Source organism: Schistocerca serialis, chromosome 6 (assembly GCF_023864345.2).
Source record: "Schistocerca serialis cubense isolate TAMUIC-IGC-003099 chromosome 6, iqSchSeri2.2, whole genome shotgun sequence".
Lineage (NCBI taxonomy): Eukaryota > Metazoa > Arthropoda > Insecta > Orthoptera > Acrididae > Schistocerca > Schistocerca serialis.
This window is the reverse complement of record NC_064643.1, coordinates 375,158,265-375,179,724: the sequence shown is the minus strand read 5'-3', so window position 1 is coordinate 375,179,724 and position 21,460 is coordinate 375,158,265. Positions and strand designations below refer to the sequence as shown.

Genomic DNA, 21,460 nt, shown 5'->3' with positions numbered 1-21,460 from the left:
CTGTTAGTTCAACTGAAAATAGATGCTTATCAGCAGGCAACAGAAACCTAAAACCTGTGTTTCTGTACCTGACATAGTTTTCTGCCTGTAATGTTCCTTTTAAAAACAACAATGCCAGCCATTGATTTGGCTTCTTCCATCACTGTCCACGCTTGTGACAGTGAGACCACAAATTTACCATTTCTGATATACAGTATTTGGATACATACTACATCCAAGCCCACCATTCTTCTGCCATTTTACATATCTCATGTGTGCAGTTGTGCTTTGCATAGCATTTATTTGCACCACCTGTGCTGACTTGCTGTTTATCATGGCTACTTAGTGATTGTATCACATTTTTGGAAGGGTGGTTTTAATCGAAGAACAGTTTGCCATAACCTTTTACTAAATATCAGTACACTTTCTCAAAGTTCACAGATTCTGGATGACATGTAAACACTCTTCTCAGCAAATTACAGAGTTCTACGATAATTGTCGGTGAGCTATTGAGATAAAGATGCATATGATTTACTGTTTCTGATACTGCAGTACTCTCTTGGGCTGCACCAGTATACCAACCTCAAGGCAATAGGCAAATGGTTGAGTTCTTCCAGTTCAGCTTATCTCATTTAGTCCTCACATTTTCTGTGTATCTCTGCAGAAACTTATTAATAGTCACTGGACCTCTTCACATCTGGTGAGAGGTACCCATTAGTTACAGCTTTCTTTGTTACTACATACATCCAGTCAACACATGGAATTTGCTGTGATGGGATGCCTTGTGTACCTCAGTGATACAGATATCTGTACTGTAAATGCAACTCATCAGAGGGGTACCTGTGGAGAGGCCAGACTATATATTATTCTTGGACATCAGCTGCACCTTTTTCAGTAGTTGTAGGGAAAGCAGTGTGGATGATTGGCTGATCGTGTCTTGTAACATTAAACGAAATGACCTTGCTATATTGTTGATGGGAAAGGCTAAAAACAGTGGAAACTACCATCAGTATATTTCCTGAGGACATACAGTTGTGCTGTATGGTTAAATGATGATGCATCCTCTTAGGTAAGATATAATGGAGGTAATAACCCCCCCCCCCCCCCCCACCCCCATTTTGGACGACCAGGTGAGAACTGCTCAGCAGAATATTATCAACAGGAAAAACAAATTTGGTGTTGTAGAGGTGAGGGTGTAGAATGTTAGATCTCTTAATCTAGTAAGTAGTTTAGAGAATGTAAAACGGGCACTGGAGAAATTGTTGTTAAATATAGAGGGAATTACTGAAGTGCAGAGGGAGGAAGAACAGGATTTCTGGTGAGATGATTACAGGATTGTTAATACAAAATCAAATAGAAGTAACTCAAGAGTAAGCTTAATAATGAATAAGAGAATATAAATGTGGGTGAACTACTATGAACAATACAGTATAGTTAATGCATTATCATAGCCAAAATATAGACAAAGCTAATACTCACCACAGTAGTGCACATGCCTATATATGCCTACTAGCTCTGCAGATGGTGAAGACATTCAGAGACTGTAATGAAATGAGATAAATTATTCATTTCGTTAGGAAAGATGAAAATTTAACTGTTTAAGGGAGCCAGAATTCAGTATCAGGAAAAGGAAGATAAGGAAAAATAGTAGGAAAACATGGATTGAGGGAAAGGGATAAAAGGGGAAGATGCCTGGTAGAATTTTGCACAGAGCCATGATTAACTCATTGCAAACACTTGGTTTAAGAACCATGAAAGAGGGCTTTGTATGTGGAAGAGACCTTGGAGAGACAACAAGATTTCAGAAGTATTATATAATGGTAAGACAGAGAGCTCAAAACCAGGTTTTAAACTGCAAAACATTTCCTTGGGTACATCTAGACTTTGATCATAATTTATTGGTTATCAACTGCACATTATAACTGAATAAATTGCAGAATGATAGGAAATTAAGGAGATGGGGGTGTTGATTATTTCTCCCTTCATCCCGTTCCCCCATTCCACATTCTCCTACTATTTTTCCTTATATTCGTTTTTGTACTATTGAATTCCAGTCCCCTAACACAGTTAAAGTTTCCTTTGTTGACAAAATGAATAATTTCTTTTGTCTCATTACTCATTCTTTGAATCTCTTCTACATCAGAAGACCAGTAGATGAATGTACTTACCGTATATTACTGTTGTTGCTGAGAATTTGAAAGAGAGAAGTAGGTGATGACTGGAACAGAGGAAAAAAACACAATCAAACATAATAGAAGACAAATGCATATTTTCGAGAGATGAATAGTGAATACATTAGAGGAATAATTATGCAAAAAGACAAATCTTTGGATAACACACCGTGATAATTCTGTTGGATTTTCTGCTTGTTTTGTCAGTCAGCTGCAAGCACTAGATCTGCATCTAATCATTTACTTCACATGGAAGAACCTTTATTCATCACAATATAAATTTTAACAATATTATGAGAAGGAAAGTTGCTACTCACCATACTGTGGAGATGCTGAGTCGCAGATAGTCACAACAAAGAGACTCTCACAATTATAGCTCTGCAACTCAGCATCTCTGCTATATGGCAAGTAGCAACTTTCCTTCTCATAATATTTTTACATTCCATCCTGGATACAACTTAAATTTTCACATAATGACAATAAAAAATATTTGAATGTGTGCCATACAAGCCATTCAGAGCAAAATTTTCATAACTTTCAAGTAGTGACTACAATCTTGAAGTCAGTAGATGGAGATTGAGAAATTATACTAACCACATAGAAAATAAGTAGCATTACAGGGAATTGTACAGCAGTATTAGTGTGATGGGTTCTAGATGACTGCACGAAAATTCTGCTGATGACCATCTTTCAAACAGTAGATGTAAGTTTACAATTAATAGATCAGAGAACTTTTTAGTATGAGATTACAGAGGAGTAAATGAGCCAAAACATTATGATGATCTGCTTAATGATGTGTTGGTCTAACTTTGGAAAGCAATGTACCAGAATTCTGTGTGACATGGATTCAACAAGTCCTTGGTAAGATGCTGGAGTTGTGTGATACTACATGTTGTCTATGCGAAGGTCTTGCGATTCCTGTCAATAACTGGGTGATGGTTTGTGGGCATGGATCTTGTGCCTCTTAGCATCCCACATGTGTTCCATCAAGTTCAGATGAGGCAAATTTAGTAGCCGTCCGGGGTGGCCGAGCGGTTCTAGGCGCTACAGCCTGGAACCACACGACCGCTACGGTCGCAGGTTCGAATCCTGCCTCGGGCATGGATGTGTGTGATGTCCTTAGGTTAGTTAGGTTTAAGTAGTTCTAAGTTCTAGTGGACTGATGACCTCAGACGTTAAGTCCCATAGTGCTCAGAGCCATTTGAATTTTTGACGCAAATTTAGTGTCTAGGACATTAACATGAGTTAACTACCCTGTTTCTCAAACCAGTGTAGTATTTTTCTGACCGCGTGACACAGATAGTTATCCTGCTGAAAGATGCTATTACTGTAAGGAATGTAGCTGGTCCACAGTAATGTCCACATAGTCCACAGCTGTTCTGTTGCCTTCAGTTACTACCACAGGTTCCCTGGCTGCCTGGAGGAATTATTTCCATAGGATAATACTGATCCCACAGGTCTGCATCAATGGCACAATTCATGTTTTGAACAGCCATTTGCCTAAATGGTGGCATATGACCAAGGTACAACAAAACATAATTCATTCAATCAGGTGGTATGTTCATCAATGTGTACTGGATGGTGTTTTCCTAAATACTTGTCGTGCCTGCACCAGCATTGCAATCTGTCCTCAGATCTGCCATTTTTGGCCAGGAAATTACTCATATAATTATTCAAAAATATCAAGGTACAATGAGCATGAGCTGGAACAGTTACTGTTAAGTAATGCATTTTTCAGAAACTGCATTGTGTACATAACTGAATCAATCATTAGCCAATCATCTTAAGACTAGTAAAATTGTTGAACAACACAAATCTTCATTGTTAAACCAACTTGGGAGATTAATAATCAAAGACCCATTTTCCTTAAATCAGAAAAATATTGTGTGCAAACAAATGTATGGAATCCATTACTGTCTTAGCAAACCAGCTATATTTACTTATGTAATAATAGTGACATTTGGCTCTGATGCAGAATAAAATTCTCAGTTGGTGACTGAAAACATTACAGTCTCTCGATGAATAAATCTCTGTATACAAGGTGATTATAATTAAACTTTCAAACCACTGTAGAAATAACACCACTGGTCAGGATGACGTAAAATTTCAACAAATATTATCAGAGAATGGGGAAAGCTTATGGCAGAAGAAAAATAAATAGTTAAAAAATGTAGCAATAGATGGCGCTGGCGCTGTAAGCATCATAATTTAAAGAGTTGTTGACAACAAATGACAAAGGAATCATACAACATTGCCTAAGGTGTACATTTAACATTAAACAAACTGTACTACTCAGTGTGCATGGGTATACAGGTGTGATACTATTAGTTATGGAAGCCCATCCACCATGACAAGGTCATATCACATCAGATGGGAAAAATCGGTTTTTAATTGTCCTGAGGCCAAAAACTGCATAAAAACCATCAATCAAAATTTATGTGTGACTGGTGCAAAAGATGTTCAATATGCTGTCCACCATTTTCTGCAACAAGTTGAAATCGAGAAACAGCATGTTACACAAATGATAAAAGTGTTTCTGTGGTCATGTTCAGAATGTGTTGCGCAGTGCGTGCCTTCAATGCAGCTAAGTTGGCAGTCAGAACACTGAACACATCTTTCAGATAGCCCCACAGCCAGAAGTCAAACGGGTTAAGATCAGGTGATCGGGACAGCCAGCTCTAGGGAAATGGCGGCTGATAATTTCACCATTTCCAAAATGGCACTTTAACAGCTGCTTAACTGGGTTTGACATGTGCGGAGGTGCGCCATTTTGCATAAAAATGATCCCATCCACACATCCATGCTGTTGGAGAGTTGAAATGATGTGGTTGTGCAAAGGACACTCATAGCGCTTACCAGTGACAGTACAGGTAACAGGACTGAAAGCACATGTCTCTTCAAAAAAATATGGCCCTGTAATGAATGATGCCATAAACCCGCACCACACAGTGACCTATTCAGGATGAAGTGGTAATGGCTGATTTGCGTGTGGATTTTCTGTTGCCCATATTCGACAATTCTGTGTATTGACATATCCTGTCAGATGGAACTGGGCGTCCAGGGCCAGTCATTGTCCACATCTATGTGAGCAATAAATTCTAAAGCAAAGGTCTCTCTTGCTGGCAGGTCAACAGGAAGCAACTCATGGACATGGGTAATTTTGAGTGGATAGCAAAGAAGGGTGTTTCATAGGATTTTACACACTGTGCTCACAGGTATGCCCAATGTTCGGGCAATTCTCCATCCACTACACATTCGCACACCACCACTCATCTCCTTCCGCATTGCTGTGATCATTGCTTCCACTAACATTGAATCAATTCGCTTCCTCCCTCTACAAGATTGCACACCAATAGAACACGTCTTTTTGAATTTCTGAATCATTTTCTCCAGACCCATGGCAGTCGCCGGAACAACGCCTTTTTTCAAACCCTTCAGTGTTCAGTACCTGTGCAGAGTGGCGTGTGCACAGTCATCATTCTTGTAAAACAACTTTACAATCAAAGTGCGATCCTGCATTGAGACAGTCATGGCGAATGTCGCAGATGCGAATGAAAGCCATGTACCCAATGTGTTTATACCAACTTCACTGGTTCAGTGGGTCATGCACATGACAGGTGTTTTCATTTACGTATTCTGACTCATACAGCATCATTTATTGATCAATTTTCACACTATTTTTTTTTTCTTCTGCCATACATTTTCCCCCTTATTCAATAATATTCCATTGCAGTTTGATGTCAATCTGACCAGTGGTGTTATTTCTACAGTGTTTAGAAAGTTTAACTTTAATTGTAATCACCCTGTATAAAGAGCAAAGTACTGACTGACTGGCTGACTCATCACCACCCAACCCAGACTTTTCAAGGATAGAAACTTGTTTGGAGAAGGTGTGGGTCTTATACTGTAGACTTTTCTTCTTCTTCTTCTTCTTCGTTTTTGACTTCTTTGTTACAAATATAAAAATACTTGTTTCAATGTTTTTGGAAATTCAACCCCTAAGGGGGTGAAATAGGGGATGAATTTTTTTGAAAATATTTTATTTATGAAAGCCTTTTTAAAGCTAAAGCTATGAAAATTTAATTTTGGATTCTTAGTTAGAAATAAAAAAAAAAGTGTTTCACTGTTTTTGGAAATTCAATCCCTGTGGGGGTGAAACGGGGGATTAAGGTTGTTGTAGATTTATTTCATTTTACAAGCGTTTTCGAAGCTAAATCAATGAAAAATTGTATAATAATAATAATAATAATAATATGTAGGGTAGGTGGGAAATAAAATACCACCCGTGGACCAACACAGGACCAGAAATCCAAAGGTGACTGTCTCACATTGGGCGGTCTTTGGTCAGCGTCTGTTCCCCAGGTTAGGGGCAGCTGGGAAAAACCTCCAAGGCTAACAACCGTGGTTGTAAATTTGTGGCTCGAAGAGTCACCCCTTACATAATACTATCAATCATGGAAGAGTGTAATGTGAAACAAATTACCCCAGGTGGACAATCCACCGCACCAAGGTGCGCAAGTAGACTATCGGATTCTGGGGAGTCTGCAGCATTGCACAGAGATGAATCGGGACATGATAAGACATCAAGCAAATTGAAATGTAAAAAAACAAGTTACATAGCTACTTTCAATGTAAACTCGCTTTTAAAAACAGGAAAATTAAAACATCTTACAGATACCCTCAAACATCATAGAATACTCATAACATCACTACAAGAAACTCGATACATAGATGAAAACAATTTTGATTCCGGAGGTTTCAGAATATACAAAGGAAAGGTAGGCAAAAGAATAATGAAAAACACACCCCACCTCGGAACGGGCTTTATAATAGATAAAAGTATTTTAGACTCCATTATCAGCTTTCAATCACAATCGGAAAGACTCTCCACACTCACTTTTAAATCTGCTAATAGAGTATACACAATTGTGAATGCACATGCCCCCATAAATGAAGACAATAGGAAAAATAAGGAAAAGGTGGAACGTTTTTGGGAACAACTAGATGACGTGGTGCAAAAGATCCCAAACAAACACAACATCATACTTACGGGGGACTTCAATGCTCAAGTAGGAAAAGAGAAGAAATACAAAAATATTGTTGGAAACTACCCAGCACACAATAGAACTAACCAAAATGGAGTCAGATTAGTAGAACTCTGCCAAACGCATGGCTTGATCCTGAAATCCACAGCCTTTAAGAGACTACCCAGAAAACAGAAGACATGGACCTCACCAAACCCACACTTGGGTGAATTTCAACTTGATCATGTGGCGATAAAATGGAAACACCATACAGAAATACAAAATGTCAAAGTACTCAGAGGAGCAAACTTCGATTCTGATCACTATCTTTCTAAAATAAAACTCAAAATTATCCCCAAAAGGAAAGATAGAAACAGTAAACCCAAAAGCAGAAGATACGATCCAGAAAAGATAATGAATTCGAAGGAGTTTCCCCTCGCGACTCAAGATATAAGGAACCAAAATTGGGATCAAATGAAGGAAAGCCTACTAACCAAAGCTGAACAAATAGCACCTATAACCAAAATCAAAAAACACGCATCGTGGACAGAGGAATGTGACAAACTTATTGAGCAAAGAAAGAAAGCATGGCAACAGATGCAATCTCAGAAAAATGAATATAATAGGCAAAATTTCCTGAGTGTAAGAAAACTAGTGAGTAAAAACCTCAAAAGAATTAAAAAAGCACAAGAAGATCAACTACTTTTGCAGATCAACGAAGTCTTCAACAAAAACAAGACTAGGAGCTTTTACAGAACTTTTAAACAAAAAATAACCAAGTACAGCCCACCGACACTCCAATTACAAGATAAAAATGGTAATATTGCACACAACAACAGGGATAATTGCAAAATTTTGAGGGAATATTTCAGAAACCTTCTCAACTGTAAAGAACCAATTGAAAAAATGGATTTCAGCAACTCAACTTCAACAAGTCCTAACTCAGAACCACCCACCGTCGAGGAACTACAATCAATCATTTTGAATCTCAAAAACTATAAGGCTTCGGGAGAGAACCAAATTACAGCTGAACTGTGGAAAAATGTCAATAGAAATGCCATAGAATCTCTCCAAAACATATTTGAAGAAATATGGAAAACAGAAAGAATTCCGGATGAATGGAAGATGGCCCTCATTCACCCAATTCATAAGAGGGGATCCAGAACAGACCCCAACAATTACAGAGGGATTTCGCTCCTTGACGTAACATAAAAAATACTGTCTAAAGTCCTTTTGAACAGAGCAGAACCCCAGCTAGATTGTCAACTTGGAGAATACCAGGCAGGCTTCAGGAAGGGAAGATCCTGCCCAGAACAAATTCTAAACCTCAAAAATCTTATGGCCTACCAAAAATCGAGAGCAAAAGCGTATGTCATCACATTCATTGACTTTCAAAAGGCGTACGACTCCATAGACAGGGAATCTCTAATCTCCATATTAAAAGAATTGAACCTAGACAATAAAACTACAAACCTAATTAGAGAAACCATCACCAACACATACTCCAAAATTAAATTTATGGGAGAACTCTCAGACCTATTTGAGATAAAAACTGGAGTACGACAAGGTGATGGACTCTCTCCATTGTTATTTAACTGTGCCCTAGAAAACATAGTAAGAGAATGGAACAAGAAAATCAATAGTGGAATCCGACTAGGAACAAAAAACAAAGGCATCAAGGTTAATTGCCTAGCATTTGCAGATGATATGGCCCTACTAGCTGAAACATGGGAAGAAGCCAAAGAACAGATCCTCGAATTACAGAAACAAGCAGAGAAAATAGGCCTTAAAATTTCTTTTGAAAAAACCAAAATAATCACAAATATAAAAAAGCCAATGAAATATCTTAAAGTAAGAGACCAAAAGATCGAAATTGTTAAAGAATTCAAATATCTTGGTGAATGGATTAGCTGGAACGCCCTTGAGAAAAAAGCAATAGAATTAAGAAGAAACAAAGTTGAACTAGCCTTTCAGCTTACTAAAAATACTTATAATAAAAAGTCCCTCTCATGGAATTCAAAAATAAAACATTACAACACTGTCATTAAACCAGAAGCACTATATGCAGCTGAGACATTATCTATCACTAACCATGGCCCAATTGAAAGGCTAGAGATCAAAGAAAGAAAAATATTGAGAAAAATTTTAGGCCCCAAATTTCATAACGACAAACTAATTCATACCAAAAATGAAACACTCTACAAAACCACAGAAAAACTTTCGGATACAATGAGGAAAAGAAGAATTGAGTTTTATGGGCACATTCTCAGAATGAACCCAAATAGACTTACAAAAAGAATGTTTGACTACTTCAGGAATAAAAAATCCAAACCAAATTGGTTTATCCAAACAGAGAAAGACTTTAGAGAACTACACATTACAGAAAAAATGCTCACAGACACGACCGCAAAAATGATAAGCAAAGACAGAAAAGAGGGATTCCAGCTCCAAAATAGAAAGAAAAGAACGATTGTCATCTCTGATGAGGAAAGAAAAGCAAGATCAGAAAGAATGAAGCAGTACTGGGCGAAAAGAAAGGCACAGAACACACAGAAGTGATTGATTCAACGTACCCCAAAGTTGGGTGAGACGAAGAATAATAATAATAATAATAATAATAATAATAATAATAATAAGTGTTAGACATAAAGCAAATGCATGTCACTATTTTTGGAAATTCACTCCCCCCCCCCCCCCAACCCCAAGTAAGTGAAATAGGTGGTGAATTATTTTATGAAAATATTGCATTCTGAAAGCATTTTTAAAGCTAGATCTTTGAAAATTGGTGTTTGACTTCTTGGTTAGAGATGAAAAAATTAGTGTTCACTGTTTTTGGAAATTCAACCCCTAAGGGGGTGAGATAGGGTCAGACTGATTCACTGACTTATCATCACCAAGCCCAAACTGTTAAGTATAGAAACTTGAAGTTTGGAGAGGGTGTGAATTTTATACTGTAGGCATTGTTTAAAAAGGGATTGTCTAAAACTCCAGTACTAAGGGGGTGAAATATTAGATGAAAAGCTTTTTGAAAGTGTGTCACTATTAAGGAAATTTTGAAGCTTGGTTCCTCAATCAGAAAATAAAAATAAATACATGTTTCAGGATTTTTGGAGATTCAACCACTATGGGTGTGTAATAGTGGATGAAAGATTTTTTGAAAATAAGTAATTACTAAAGAACTGCTAAAGGATTTTAAGGCTACGTGGATGGAAACTGGTATTTGACTTCTCAGTTAGAAATAATAATAATAATAATAATAAGTGTTTCAGTGCTTCTGGAAATTCAGACCACAAGATAGTGCAGTAGGGGATGAAAATTTTTGAGGAAATATTTTGTTACAGTAAAAAAAAATTTAAAGCTAAGTTTATGAAAATTGGAATTTCACTTCTTGGTTAGATATAAAGAAATATTTGTTAGGGGATCAAAGTAGCTATGGAAATATCTCCACAAGAACACAAAAGCCTTTATTAATATAAACTCTGGACTCCAGCTACCAGAATTGCTTTTTGGTCAGAGGTACATTCAGATAATACTTTGCTTATATGGCCTCAGTCAGAGTAAAAACTTAGAAGGTGTTGCAGGTAGTGAACAACATAAGAATTTGATTAAATAAAAACAAAAAAATGTCTGCGGCCCATACAGTCTATGCGAGAGAAGCAGCGGATCCTAAGCTAGTATACATATAAGAAGTATTTTGCCTTCCTATATGCTATTTACTATTTGGTTTTTGAGCATGTCTCTTAATTTGTTGGTGACCATCAATTAAACCGAAGTAACAGCAACATTCATTTAACTGAGAGTTAGTGCTTTGTTTGGAGTGAATAAAGCTGTAAGTAAAGTGACAGTTAGGAGAGCTAGATGTTTTTTATATTGTTTTAGTAGTTCATTCTTACAGAAAAGGTCAGAGTACACTACAACAGAACCTTTGCTGATTGATGTATAGACATATACAGGGTGGTCCGTTGATCGTGACTGGGCCAAATATCTCGCGAAATAAGCGTCAAACGAAAAAACTACAAAGAATGAAACTTGTCTAGCTTGAAGGGGGAAACCAGATGGTGCTATGGTTGGCCCGCTAGATGGCACTGCCATAGGTCAAACGGATATCAACTGCGTTTTTTTAAATAGGAACCCCCATTTTTTATTACATATTCATGTAGTACGTAAAGAAATATGAATGTTTTAGTTGGACCACTTTTTTCGCTTTGTGATAGATGGCGCTGTAATAGTCACAAACAAATGGCTCACTATTTTAGATGAACAGTTGGTAACAGGTAGGTTTTTTAAATTAAAATACAGAACATAGGTACGTTTGAACATTTTAGTTTGGTTGTTCCAATGTGATACATATACCTTTGTGAACTTATCATTTCTGAGAACACATGCTGTTACAGTGTGATTACCTGTAAATACCACATTAATGCAATAAATGCTCAAAATTATCTCTGTCAACCTCAGTACATTTGGCAATACATGTAACGACATTCCTCTCAACAACGAGTAGTTCTCCTTCCGTAATGTTCACACATGCATTGACAGTGCGCTGACGCATGTTGTCAGGCATTGTCGGTGGATCACAATAGCAAATATCCTTCAACTTTCCTCCAGAAAGAAATCCGGGGATGTCAGAGCCAGTGAACGTGTGGGCCATGGTATGGTGTTTCGATGACCAATCCACCTGTCATGAAATATGCTATTCAATACCGCTTCAACCGCACGCGAGCTATGTGCTGGACATCCATCATGTTGGAAGTACATCGCCATTCTCTCATGCAGTGAAACATATTATAGTAACATCAGTAGAACATTATGTAGAAAATCAGCAAACATTGCACCATTTACATTGCCATCAATAAAATGGGGGCCAATTATCCTTCCTCCCATAATGCCGCACCATTTATTAACCCGCCGATGTCGCTGATGTTCCACTTGTCGCAGCCATCGTGGATTTTCCGTTGCCTAATAGTGCATATTATGCCGGTTTACGATACCGCTGTTGGTGAATGATGCTTCGTCTCGAAATAGAACGCGTGCAAAAAATCTGCCATCGTTCCGTAATTTCTCTTGTGCCCAGTGGCAGAACTGAACACAATGTTCAAAGTCATTGCCATGCAATTCCTGGTGCATAGAAATATGGTACAGGTGCAATCGATGTTGATGTAGCATTCTCAACACCGACGTTTTTGAGATTCCTGATTCTCACACAATTTGTCTGCTACTGATGTGCGGATTAACCGTGACAGCAGCTAAAACAACTACTTGGGCATCATCATTTGTTGCAGGTCGTGGTTAACGTTTCACATGTGGCTGAAAACTTCCTGTTTCCTTAAATAGCATAACTATCCAGTGAACGGTCCGGACACTTGGATGATCTCATCCAAGATACCGAGCAGCATATATAGTGCACACCCGTTGGGCATTTTGATCACAATAGCCATGCATCAACACAATATCAACCTTTTCTGCAATTGGTAAACGGTCCATTTTAACACAGGTAATGTATCACGGAGCAAATAACATCCGCACTGACGGACTGTTATGTGATACCACTTACTTATATGTTTGTGACTAATACAGCGCCATCTATCTCAAAGCGAAAAAAGTGGTCCAACTAAAACATTCATATTTCTTTACGTACTACAAGAATATGTAATAAAAAATGGGGGTTCCTATTTTAAAAACCCCAGTTGATATGCGTTTGACCTATGGCAGCCATTTAGTGGGCCAACCATAGCGCCATCTGGTTTCCCCCTTGAAGCTAGACAAGTTTCATTCTTTGTAGTTTTTTCGTTTGATGCTTATTTCGTGTGATATTTGGCCCGGTCACTATCAATGGAACACCCTGTATAATGTTTCTGTGTCACATTAATATTCAACTTTAAACTATGTTTGTTCTGTGGAAATACAGATTCCTCTTTGTGAAAAATGAACAAAATAAATTGGTACGTCAGTATTTTAGTTGCAATATGTTCCACAGCCATAACAATTGTCCTGAATGACAATAACTTGTCTCACTGACCACTGTACTTGGATTAAAACCTCCTCTCATTTTCTTTTCTTCACTACTGTATGTTTTCAGCTTTTTCTAGTTTATTGGACCAGTGTTTATTGAAGTTGTGACATAATTCTATTCAGCTCGCCACACTTTTGATAAATCCAAGACAATTTGTTACCAGTGGATCTATACCCAATCAATTACTTCAGATGGAAACTATTTTGTTCATCTTCAGATTATCTGTCCCTTTCCATGTCAAGCTTTTTACTTATATTTACTTTATCAACTTTCTTCATGTTTTTCCAAGTTTTCATATTTGGTTTGTCTTTTAGAAATTATGCCAGCTTTACTAACATGTATTACAAGTCAGAACAACCTCTTATTCACAGTGACGTAATATGGTTTGTGGGTTCCATCAGCTAATCCTGCAAAACCTGGTGATATGAGAACGCCACTCATCTTAATTTGGATGCTTATTTAGAAAGGCTTTTGTAAGCAATTTTTGTATTTCAGTCAAAGCAAGAGGTCAAAATGCCTCACTTGGGACAGCTAGTTTGATGTAATAGGTGATGTTTTAGTTACTGTTAATTAATTAAAGCATCAAAAAGATATATCAACAGCGTTCGTAATACTTTGCCTAGATGAAGTCTAGCTACAGTTTAGCAATTCTTTGATCAAACATATTAGTTTGATACACACCATGATAACATTTTATTTAATTTTTAGTTTAGTAGTTTTCCAGAGATTTTTCGTTTTGATGCGTTTTTAGCCTTTTTAGTCCTTTCATTGCCTTTCAACCTGGTTCAATCAAAATGCTATAAACACAGCTGGCATGCAACCAGAACCAGCAGTTTCTGAGGGGCTCCTAGTGCCATTTGTATGCACTGAACTATCTCTATCATTAGTGAGCAACACGAAGTAAGTTTACACAATACTTATTTTGAATCATTAGACGTGCTGTGATCCTGATGAAAGGCTTGTCAGATACCATGGGAATGAACCCACCAGCCACTAGAATATAAACAGCAGCCTCGGCAACTTTTGACAGTAGCACTTGTGTGGGTGGTTGTTGTAATGAGAGTCTTTGCAGATGCTTTAGCAGAAGATAGATGTGCTTTGTTTTCAAGATGATGCTGCATTATTTTTCCCTAAGGTGAAGGTGGCAACACTGATTCACTGAAGCAGCAACTTACCTGAGTTGTTCAGAGCTTTGACCTCATGTTGTTTATGTACAGCACAATAATAAACTGAGATTATTCAAAGTGTTTGTTTTGCATTTATGAAGTTAAAGATCACTGCAAACATAAATATGAAGCTGTGGACCCACAACCCGTGACAAAAACAACTGCAAGATAAGTATATTCATGAAATTTGTGGATGTGTGAATCTACATTAATTAATTTCTCAGATTAATACCAATTAAATTATGCAATAAGTAGGTGTCAAAGTCGCCACATTCTGAGTCCATGTTGCTACAGAAGTTGTGATCCTTGTTAGATGTTTCTAATAAGTTACATACTACGTTGTATCATAACCTGTTTGGCACTTACACCATTGAGCAATAAACGTATTGAGCTAATCAATTTTTAACTTGGACAGTCAACTTCCGCTATATGGAAGAGGGATCTTTTGCCTTGTCCACCTGCTTGTATGTTTGTGCAGATGTTATACAGTATCAGCGCCAGCACTGATCCCAGAGTGAGACCATTTCCTTAATTCTGCAGTGTAGCAAGACATTGACTGTGAAATGTAATGACTTCAATAAACAGTGATCTTATGCCTTTGAAAATAGATACACAGGTGAAAATGTACAGTAGTGAAGAATACAAAATAAAAGGACATTTTAACCCGTAAGATAAAAGCCAGTGTGACAGAGTATTAATATTCAGACAATAAATTATTACCACCATTTGTCTTTGATATTTAGTAGGATTATGGTTTTTTTGTTCATAATATTTGTGATGAACTTCATATTATAAAATATTCCACTTTTCCACCTTTTTATGGTAACTTTGAAACATTTCTTCCAGGTCTGATGCAGCCACAAATAAAGTATATATATATGATGGACAGGGAACTAATGTACCTTTGCATGTGTTTGAGAAACTTCACACAAAACCTGTAGTCACAATAAAGGTAACTTTCGTGGGTTATTTTCCTTATTGCATGTAATAGTACTGCAGTTCTCGCAGTATTATCATAATAATAGCAACACTTATTTTTCTTGTTACTATGTGTATTTCAGTATAATCCAGCGTATGAAGTTGTAGTTTCTGTAGATCAGTCTGGCATTTTGGAGTATTGGACAGGTCCAAAAACTGAATACAAATTTCCTAAATGTGTTTCATTTGATTCCAAACTAGACACTGATCTGTATGAATTTGCAAAGCATAAAACATTTCCGACAGGACTCTGCTTTTCACCAGATGGAAAGAAGTTTGCGACACTATCATCTGACAGGAAGGTAAGAGGTATGATGTAAAACACTTCTCTGATAACCGTTGGTGTATACAAGCTCTCTATCACTGCTGTGAAGAAGTTCTGTGTCTCATCTGATATTTTACTGAAAATTGACTTTTGCCTCATTCTTCTCCTTAGGTTAGGGTATTCAACTTCTTATCTGGTAAACTGAGTCGTGTTTTTGATGAGTCATTGCAGAGATTTACAGAACTCCAACAGATGCGTCAGCAGCTTCCCAACATGGAATTTGGTCGAAGGTAAGTGCTACTGTAGGAGACAGAAGGCCTTATATGAGGCAACTTAAAACTAGTTTGAAAATAAAACTGAATTAAATGTGGACAATTTTCATTATTTCATCAGTGAGCAGCTTTGCACCATTTATTAATCCTTTGCAAAAACCTCTTTTCTCAAATGAGCACGCAGGTCTCTAATTGTTAATTATTTAGATTTTACCAGGTTGACATCTACCATACATTATACTTGCAGACCTCAGGTCTGTGGAGGAGGATATGTCATGTGCCATTATCATTATTATCATATACCCCTCATCTTTTCTGTTCCATCTGAGAATGCTGCATGGGGTAGTGACTATCAGAAAGCCTCTGAATGAGCTCCAGTTTCTTCTAAATGTACATTCATTGTCATTTCATGAAATGTATGTGAGATGAAGTAATAGGTTGCTTGACTCAACCTGGAATATATGTTACAGAAAACCACTCCATGACACATGACGCCTCTCATGTAGTGTCTGTCACTGGAGTAAAATGAGCATGTCTTGATGCTCTTGTGCTTGATAAATAAAGTTACAATGGAATGTCCATTTTCTCTGTGGACCCTCTCCATTTCCTTTATTTAGCCTCCCTGGTAAAGTAATGCTGAAGAGTTGGTCAAAGAATGATTTTGCACTTGCTTTGTGGATGAAATAAATTTCCTTGCAGTTCTTTGATAGAGTCTTATCTGGAATCGTCCTTTCCTACAACTGTTTTTATGTGAATGTTCCATGTATGAAGGATCTGAAGGAAGATTCATGATGATATTAAATATCATATATGAGGGTTGGAACTTTAACCCTTTAACTGCTCTGTATGTGTTAACGTGCACACCTTTTTACCTGTCCCTGTGTGCTCTGAATATGTTTACACGTGCCACCAGTCCTTCTACCTGGTACTCTGAATGTGTCTGCCTGTAGACACGTTGTAGCAGTTCTGAAGTGAATGCCGTGAAGTGTTTCCTTCAGTTTAGAAACTGAGTTGAACTTATAAGGGCTTAAGTCAGGGGAGTGCAGGAGGTGGTATATCACTTAGCAGCCCCATTAATCAAATAAATCAGTAACAGCTTGCACTGTACGTACTTGAGCATTGTCCTGCAAAATGATGATCAGGTCCTGCAGAAAATGTCATCACTTCTGTCTCTATGCTGTTTATTTTTGGAACACAACATATGACCAGCTTAGAGACAGAAGTTATGACACTTTCTGCAGGACTTGACCATCATTTTGCAGGACAATGCTCAAGCACATACAGTGCAAGTTGTTACTGATTTGTTTGACTAATGGGGCTGCTAAGTGCTATACCACCTACTGCACTCCCCTGTCTTAAGACCTTGTAAGTTCAACACAGTTTCTAAACTGAAGGAAACACTTCACGGCATTTGCTTCAGAACTGCTACAAATTCGTCGGGCAATAGACCGCACCACTTGAACTGTCAACACAACTGGCACTCCTAAGAGTATCCTACAACTTCTACATCATTGGCAACAGGTTATACACAATGCTGGTGACTACTTTGAAAGTCAGTAAAACTTTGAAACACGTATCTATTTTGTACAAGCTGTAAATAAATAGTTGCCACTATTAAAGTTCCAACCCTCGTAGTTCCATTTCTCATGACTCCAGTGCTATCACATGGTATTATCTTCATTTCTACAAAGCTTTTGTGTGATTCCAAGTTTATTATGGATACACACAGCATGGCTCAGCAAAACAACATTGATGATAATCATGCACAAACATTGGACTCTCATTACAGATTCCGGTAGACCTTCATGCTGATGCATTTGAACTAGCAGACTCTGTGCAATGGCAAACTTTTTACAGTGCACCAGCCATATAATCTCATTTGTTCCACTATAAACAGTACCCCACATTATTGATCACATGCTGCTGTAGAATAAATTTTCAAATTTTCTAATGAATACTAGAAACATTGAACTGTTGAATACATTATTAAACTAGCTGTTGTACTGCACTTTACACGGCAACTTGCCTGTGTGGCAGTATTCAGTTGTGGGTGGGTTGCTTTTACTTGACATTTTATCAATTTTACTGCGCAGTTGAATTCACTATTTTTGAACCAAAGTTATATATATGTGTCTGCTGTAATTTATTTATGGCATTTTGCCCAATCAGTGTATCTCGCCGTTGGAAATATCACCCTTTCCTTTTTCTCCTATGACTATGTTAACAGTGTGTGATGGTGAAGGGATCTGAGCAGGAAAGTAAGACCTTCATTGGACAACACACCATTGTACACAACATATTTAGAAATTTTAAGACCGTATTTGATTTCTGTGCTCCACGCTAAACTGCAGAAATGGAGAGGGTGTGAATGATGATAATGTTTGTTAAATAATTCTAAAAATGGCTCTTTACATCTTTTAAAAAAAATCCATGAATATTTCATATACTTCTTCTGATATTATACTCCTTCTCAGCGGCAAAAACTACTTAAAACTGTATTTCATTAAAAGGCTCATGTTGTCATTTGTTGATACAAACAGATAGAAACACATAGAAACACTATGTACCTACTTTGTGTTTTTATCTATTTTGGATGTGGGTTACATAGTACTGCACACATTCTGCAGATCTTGTCAAAATTATGTAATCTTTTTAGTTTTGTCAAAATTATATAACGTTTCTAATTCATTAAACATGAAAAGTCCAGGATGGAGTAACAACAATTGCAATTCATGTATGTACATTTGGCATTGTGTTCGGGCACTTGTTCTGAGTGAGTTAAGTCAATAGTGGCATTCACCGGATTTTTTTTTTTTTTTTTTTTTTTTTTTTTTTTTTTTTTTTTTTTTGCAGTAGTTCTGACAGTAGTTATATCAGTATTGGGTAAATTTTGATGTACAGGTAGGCTGTAATCTTTTTTGCTAAAAATGGAACATTTATAGAACATTATTTTTTTCACCGTTCTTTACCTTTTTGTCCCTATCACCCTTCTTGTATTTGTAATTTACTTGTCTGTCCAGACATTCAATTTTCTCAAAATGATTTCCCTCCACTTTATTTCATTTGTTGTCTGCATGTCTGCCGTTAAATTTGTTTTTCTCTTTTTGGACTTTCAGAATATTCCATAATTGCAGATTTATACGTACATAAACCAAAGCTGAAAAAAAAAAGCATTTTTTTAAGAACTGCAGAGTTATAGGGCCCGCATTTCAGTAAAATTGTGTGATGATAGTGAGAAATTAGATGAGAATTTTGTTTCTTTGCAGAATGGCTGCCGAACGTGACCTTGAGAAATCTGATGCAATCAATCTTGCTAACATTGTATTTGATGAAAGTGGATACTTTATAATGTATGCAACAATGCTGGGGGTAAAAGTTGTTAATTTATTTACTAACAGATGTGTCCGCATGATTGGTAAACCAGAAAACTTGAGACTCCTGAAGTTGGCATTGTTTCAGGTGTGTATTTACTTAAGTAATTTATATATTGTTTAAATGCCATGTCTTCTGAAACTCCCACAGCTTGGCTGCCCCACTAATGCTTAATCTTTGGTAATGCCTTCATCAAAAAATCGGCTTGCTACTTGTTAATGATAAAATTGACATTGAATTTCTTAATTTCATGACTCAGTGCAACAACACCGCTATTATCACAGAACATACTTATTGATTTTTCACTATGTTTTAACAGACCATCCATGGAGTACTCGTTGAACATATATTGCTTCTTGTGATGCATTTGATAAGGTGATATATTCTGCTTCTTTAGTTGACAGAACTACTGTTGGTAGCCATTTTGAATTATTCAAAATTGCTGCTCCCTGCTAACTTAAAAATTTTGCCCATTGTTGATTGAGATCTAGTGCATAATTGCCATAATTGAAGTCTTCAGTTTTGGAAAGTTGGTCCTATATTCACTGTGCCTATGATGGATTCATCGATAATGTTCAATGTCTGGTCTTGTACCTTGAACCATACAGACTTACTTATTTATCACATGGCATTTTTAAGTGCAGTATTAAATAAAATACAAACAATAACACATGTAATTTACAAACAGGCATTTAAATTTTTAAAGTAATCAGTTGCAACATTTGTTGCCATCATCAAATTGTTGAAAGTTCCATGATATGCCCTACTGGGACATTCTGTATCAGTGTGGCAAACTGTTTGCCTGGCTGCTCCCCAATCACCTTTTGGAAAAGGAGCCTCTCCTGTGTATGAAGAGAGTTGGCACTGTTGCTATGATTGGTGCATATTCTGTTAATTTCCACATTCTGTGTGACTGGTCTAAGACAAAGGGTTTCTTTCATGGCGATGTACAGGTAAATTGCAGTGTTAATGGCTCAGTCCTCTCTCTTATCAATATCAGTCTTGTCTTTTGAATGATTGTTTGGCTGAGGAATTCTATTACTCTATTTTGTTCTTGTGTATAAAGAATTTTCATCTCATGGTGAATTCCATTTGTCTTTAGGAATGCTTTCATATGCTGACTGACAAATCTTTTTCATTATCTGTACAAATTATTTTAGTTTTTCAGACAGTTTCATTTTCTACTTTTGCTTTGAAATCAATGAAAGTATCACAGAGTTTTTTCACGAATTACAGTATTTACCTGAGTATCAGGCAACCCTGAATATAAGATGACCCCCCTGTTTTTAAGAGGAAAATCTACTTTTTAACATATTCTGACTAATCAAAATCACATATTTTTATTGATGTAAGGTATCTGCCTAAGAAGTTGCCTTTACACCTATTCTGAACTTACGTAATTTATTCATTGTCTGCGTTTTGATAATACAAGCAGAAACAAAATAAACAAAAAATTGTTTACATTAATTTTTGCTTTCATTGCCTGTTTTGTTTAGCCTGTCATCTGTGGTAGCACTGTTTTTAATCATCATTGTCATCCTCCTAACAGGGCAGCTGTGAAACTTATATCTTCGTTGTTACAAATATTTGGTTGTTTCTTCCAAATGTGTTGTGATTTATTTATTTATTTATTTGTAGGGTCACACACCGGATTTCGCTTCTATACTGATGTGAGAATGTTACAATGTCTTTTTTTTGCTACAAAAACATATCATCTGCCCATCATTTTCTCGTTGGCTGCGTAGAACTAGCAGTTGACACACCCTCTATCGTTTGTGTCATACCTCATGGTGAACATCGACAACATTGCTGTACAAAACATGTAAATATGCCACTGGCCCCAGCCTAGACTTTTAGCGTCTTCTGCAGAAATGAATGCTTTTGTTGATTACTTGGTCGGGCGTAAAGTCAGTTCAATTCCGAGTACAAACACTCAGGTATTCTGCAGTTTAAACATGGTAGATTTTCATAAAAAGCCAAAGTACACAGTATATATTGTCAAGGTTGGCAGCAAGATGGAAATTTGGTGCCTGCTCACCACTACTCACCCCACACTCACAATCCTTAGGTAAGCTTGAGTCACTATGCCCCCTCCAAGCCTTCTGTAGTGCTGTGCTTGAGCAACAATGCAGCTTGGATGGCTACATCTTCTAGGGTGTAAGTCATGTGTAACAACAGTAACTAATGCATAAAAAAGGAGTATCAGAATCACGATTCAGT

At 37.0% G+C, this 21,460-nt stretch overlaps 1 protein-coding gene across 3 annotated transcripts in view; it reads left to right on the top strand.

Annotated features, from left to right (window-relative positions):
• LOC126484125 (peptidylprolyl isomerase domain and WD repeat-containing protein 1) overlaps positions 1 to 21,460 on the top strand; it is a 123,584-nt gene that overhangs the window by 60,751 nt on the left and 41,373 nt on the right. For all 3 annotated transcript variants that reach the window (XM_050107509.1, XM_050107510.1, XM_050107511.1), the window contains exons 6-9: positions 15,200 to 15,305; positions 15,415 to 15,633; positions 15,768 to 15,886; positions 19,135 to 19,327. In XM_050107509.1, the coding sequence (XP_049963466.1) occupies positions 15,200 to 15,305; positions 15,415 to 15,633; positions 15,768 to 15,886; positions 19,135 to 19,327 (637 nt within the window). The remainder of the gene's footprint in view (positions 1 to 15,199; positions 15,306 to 15,414; positions 15,634 to 15,767; positions 15,887 to 19,134; positions 19,328 to 21,460) is intronic.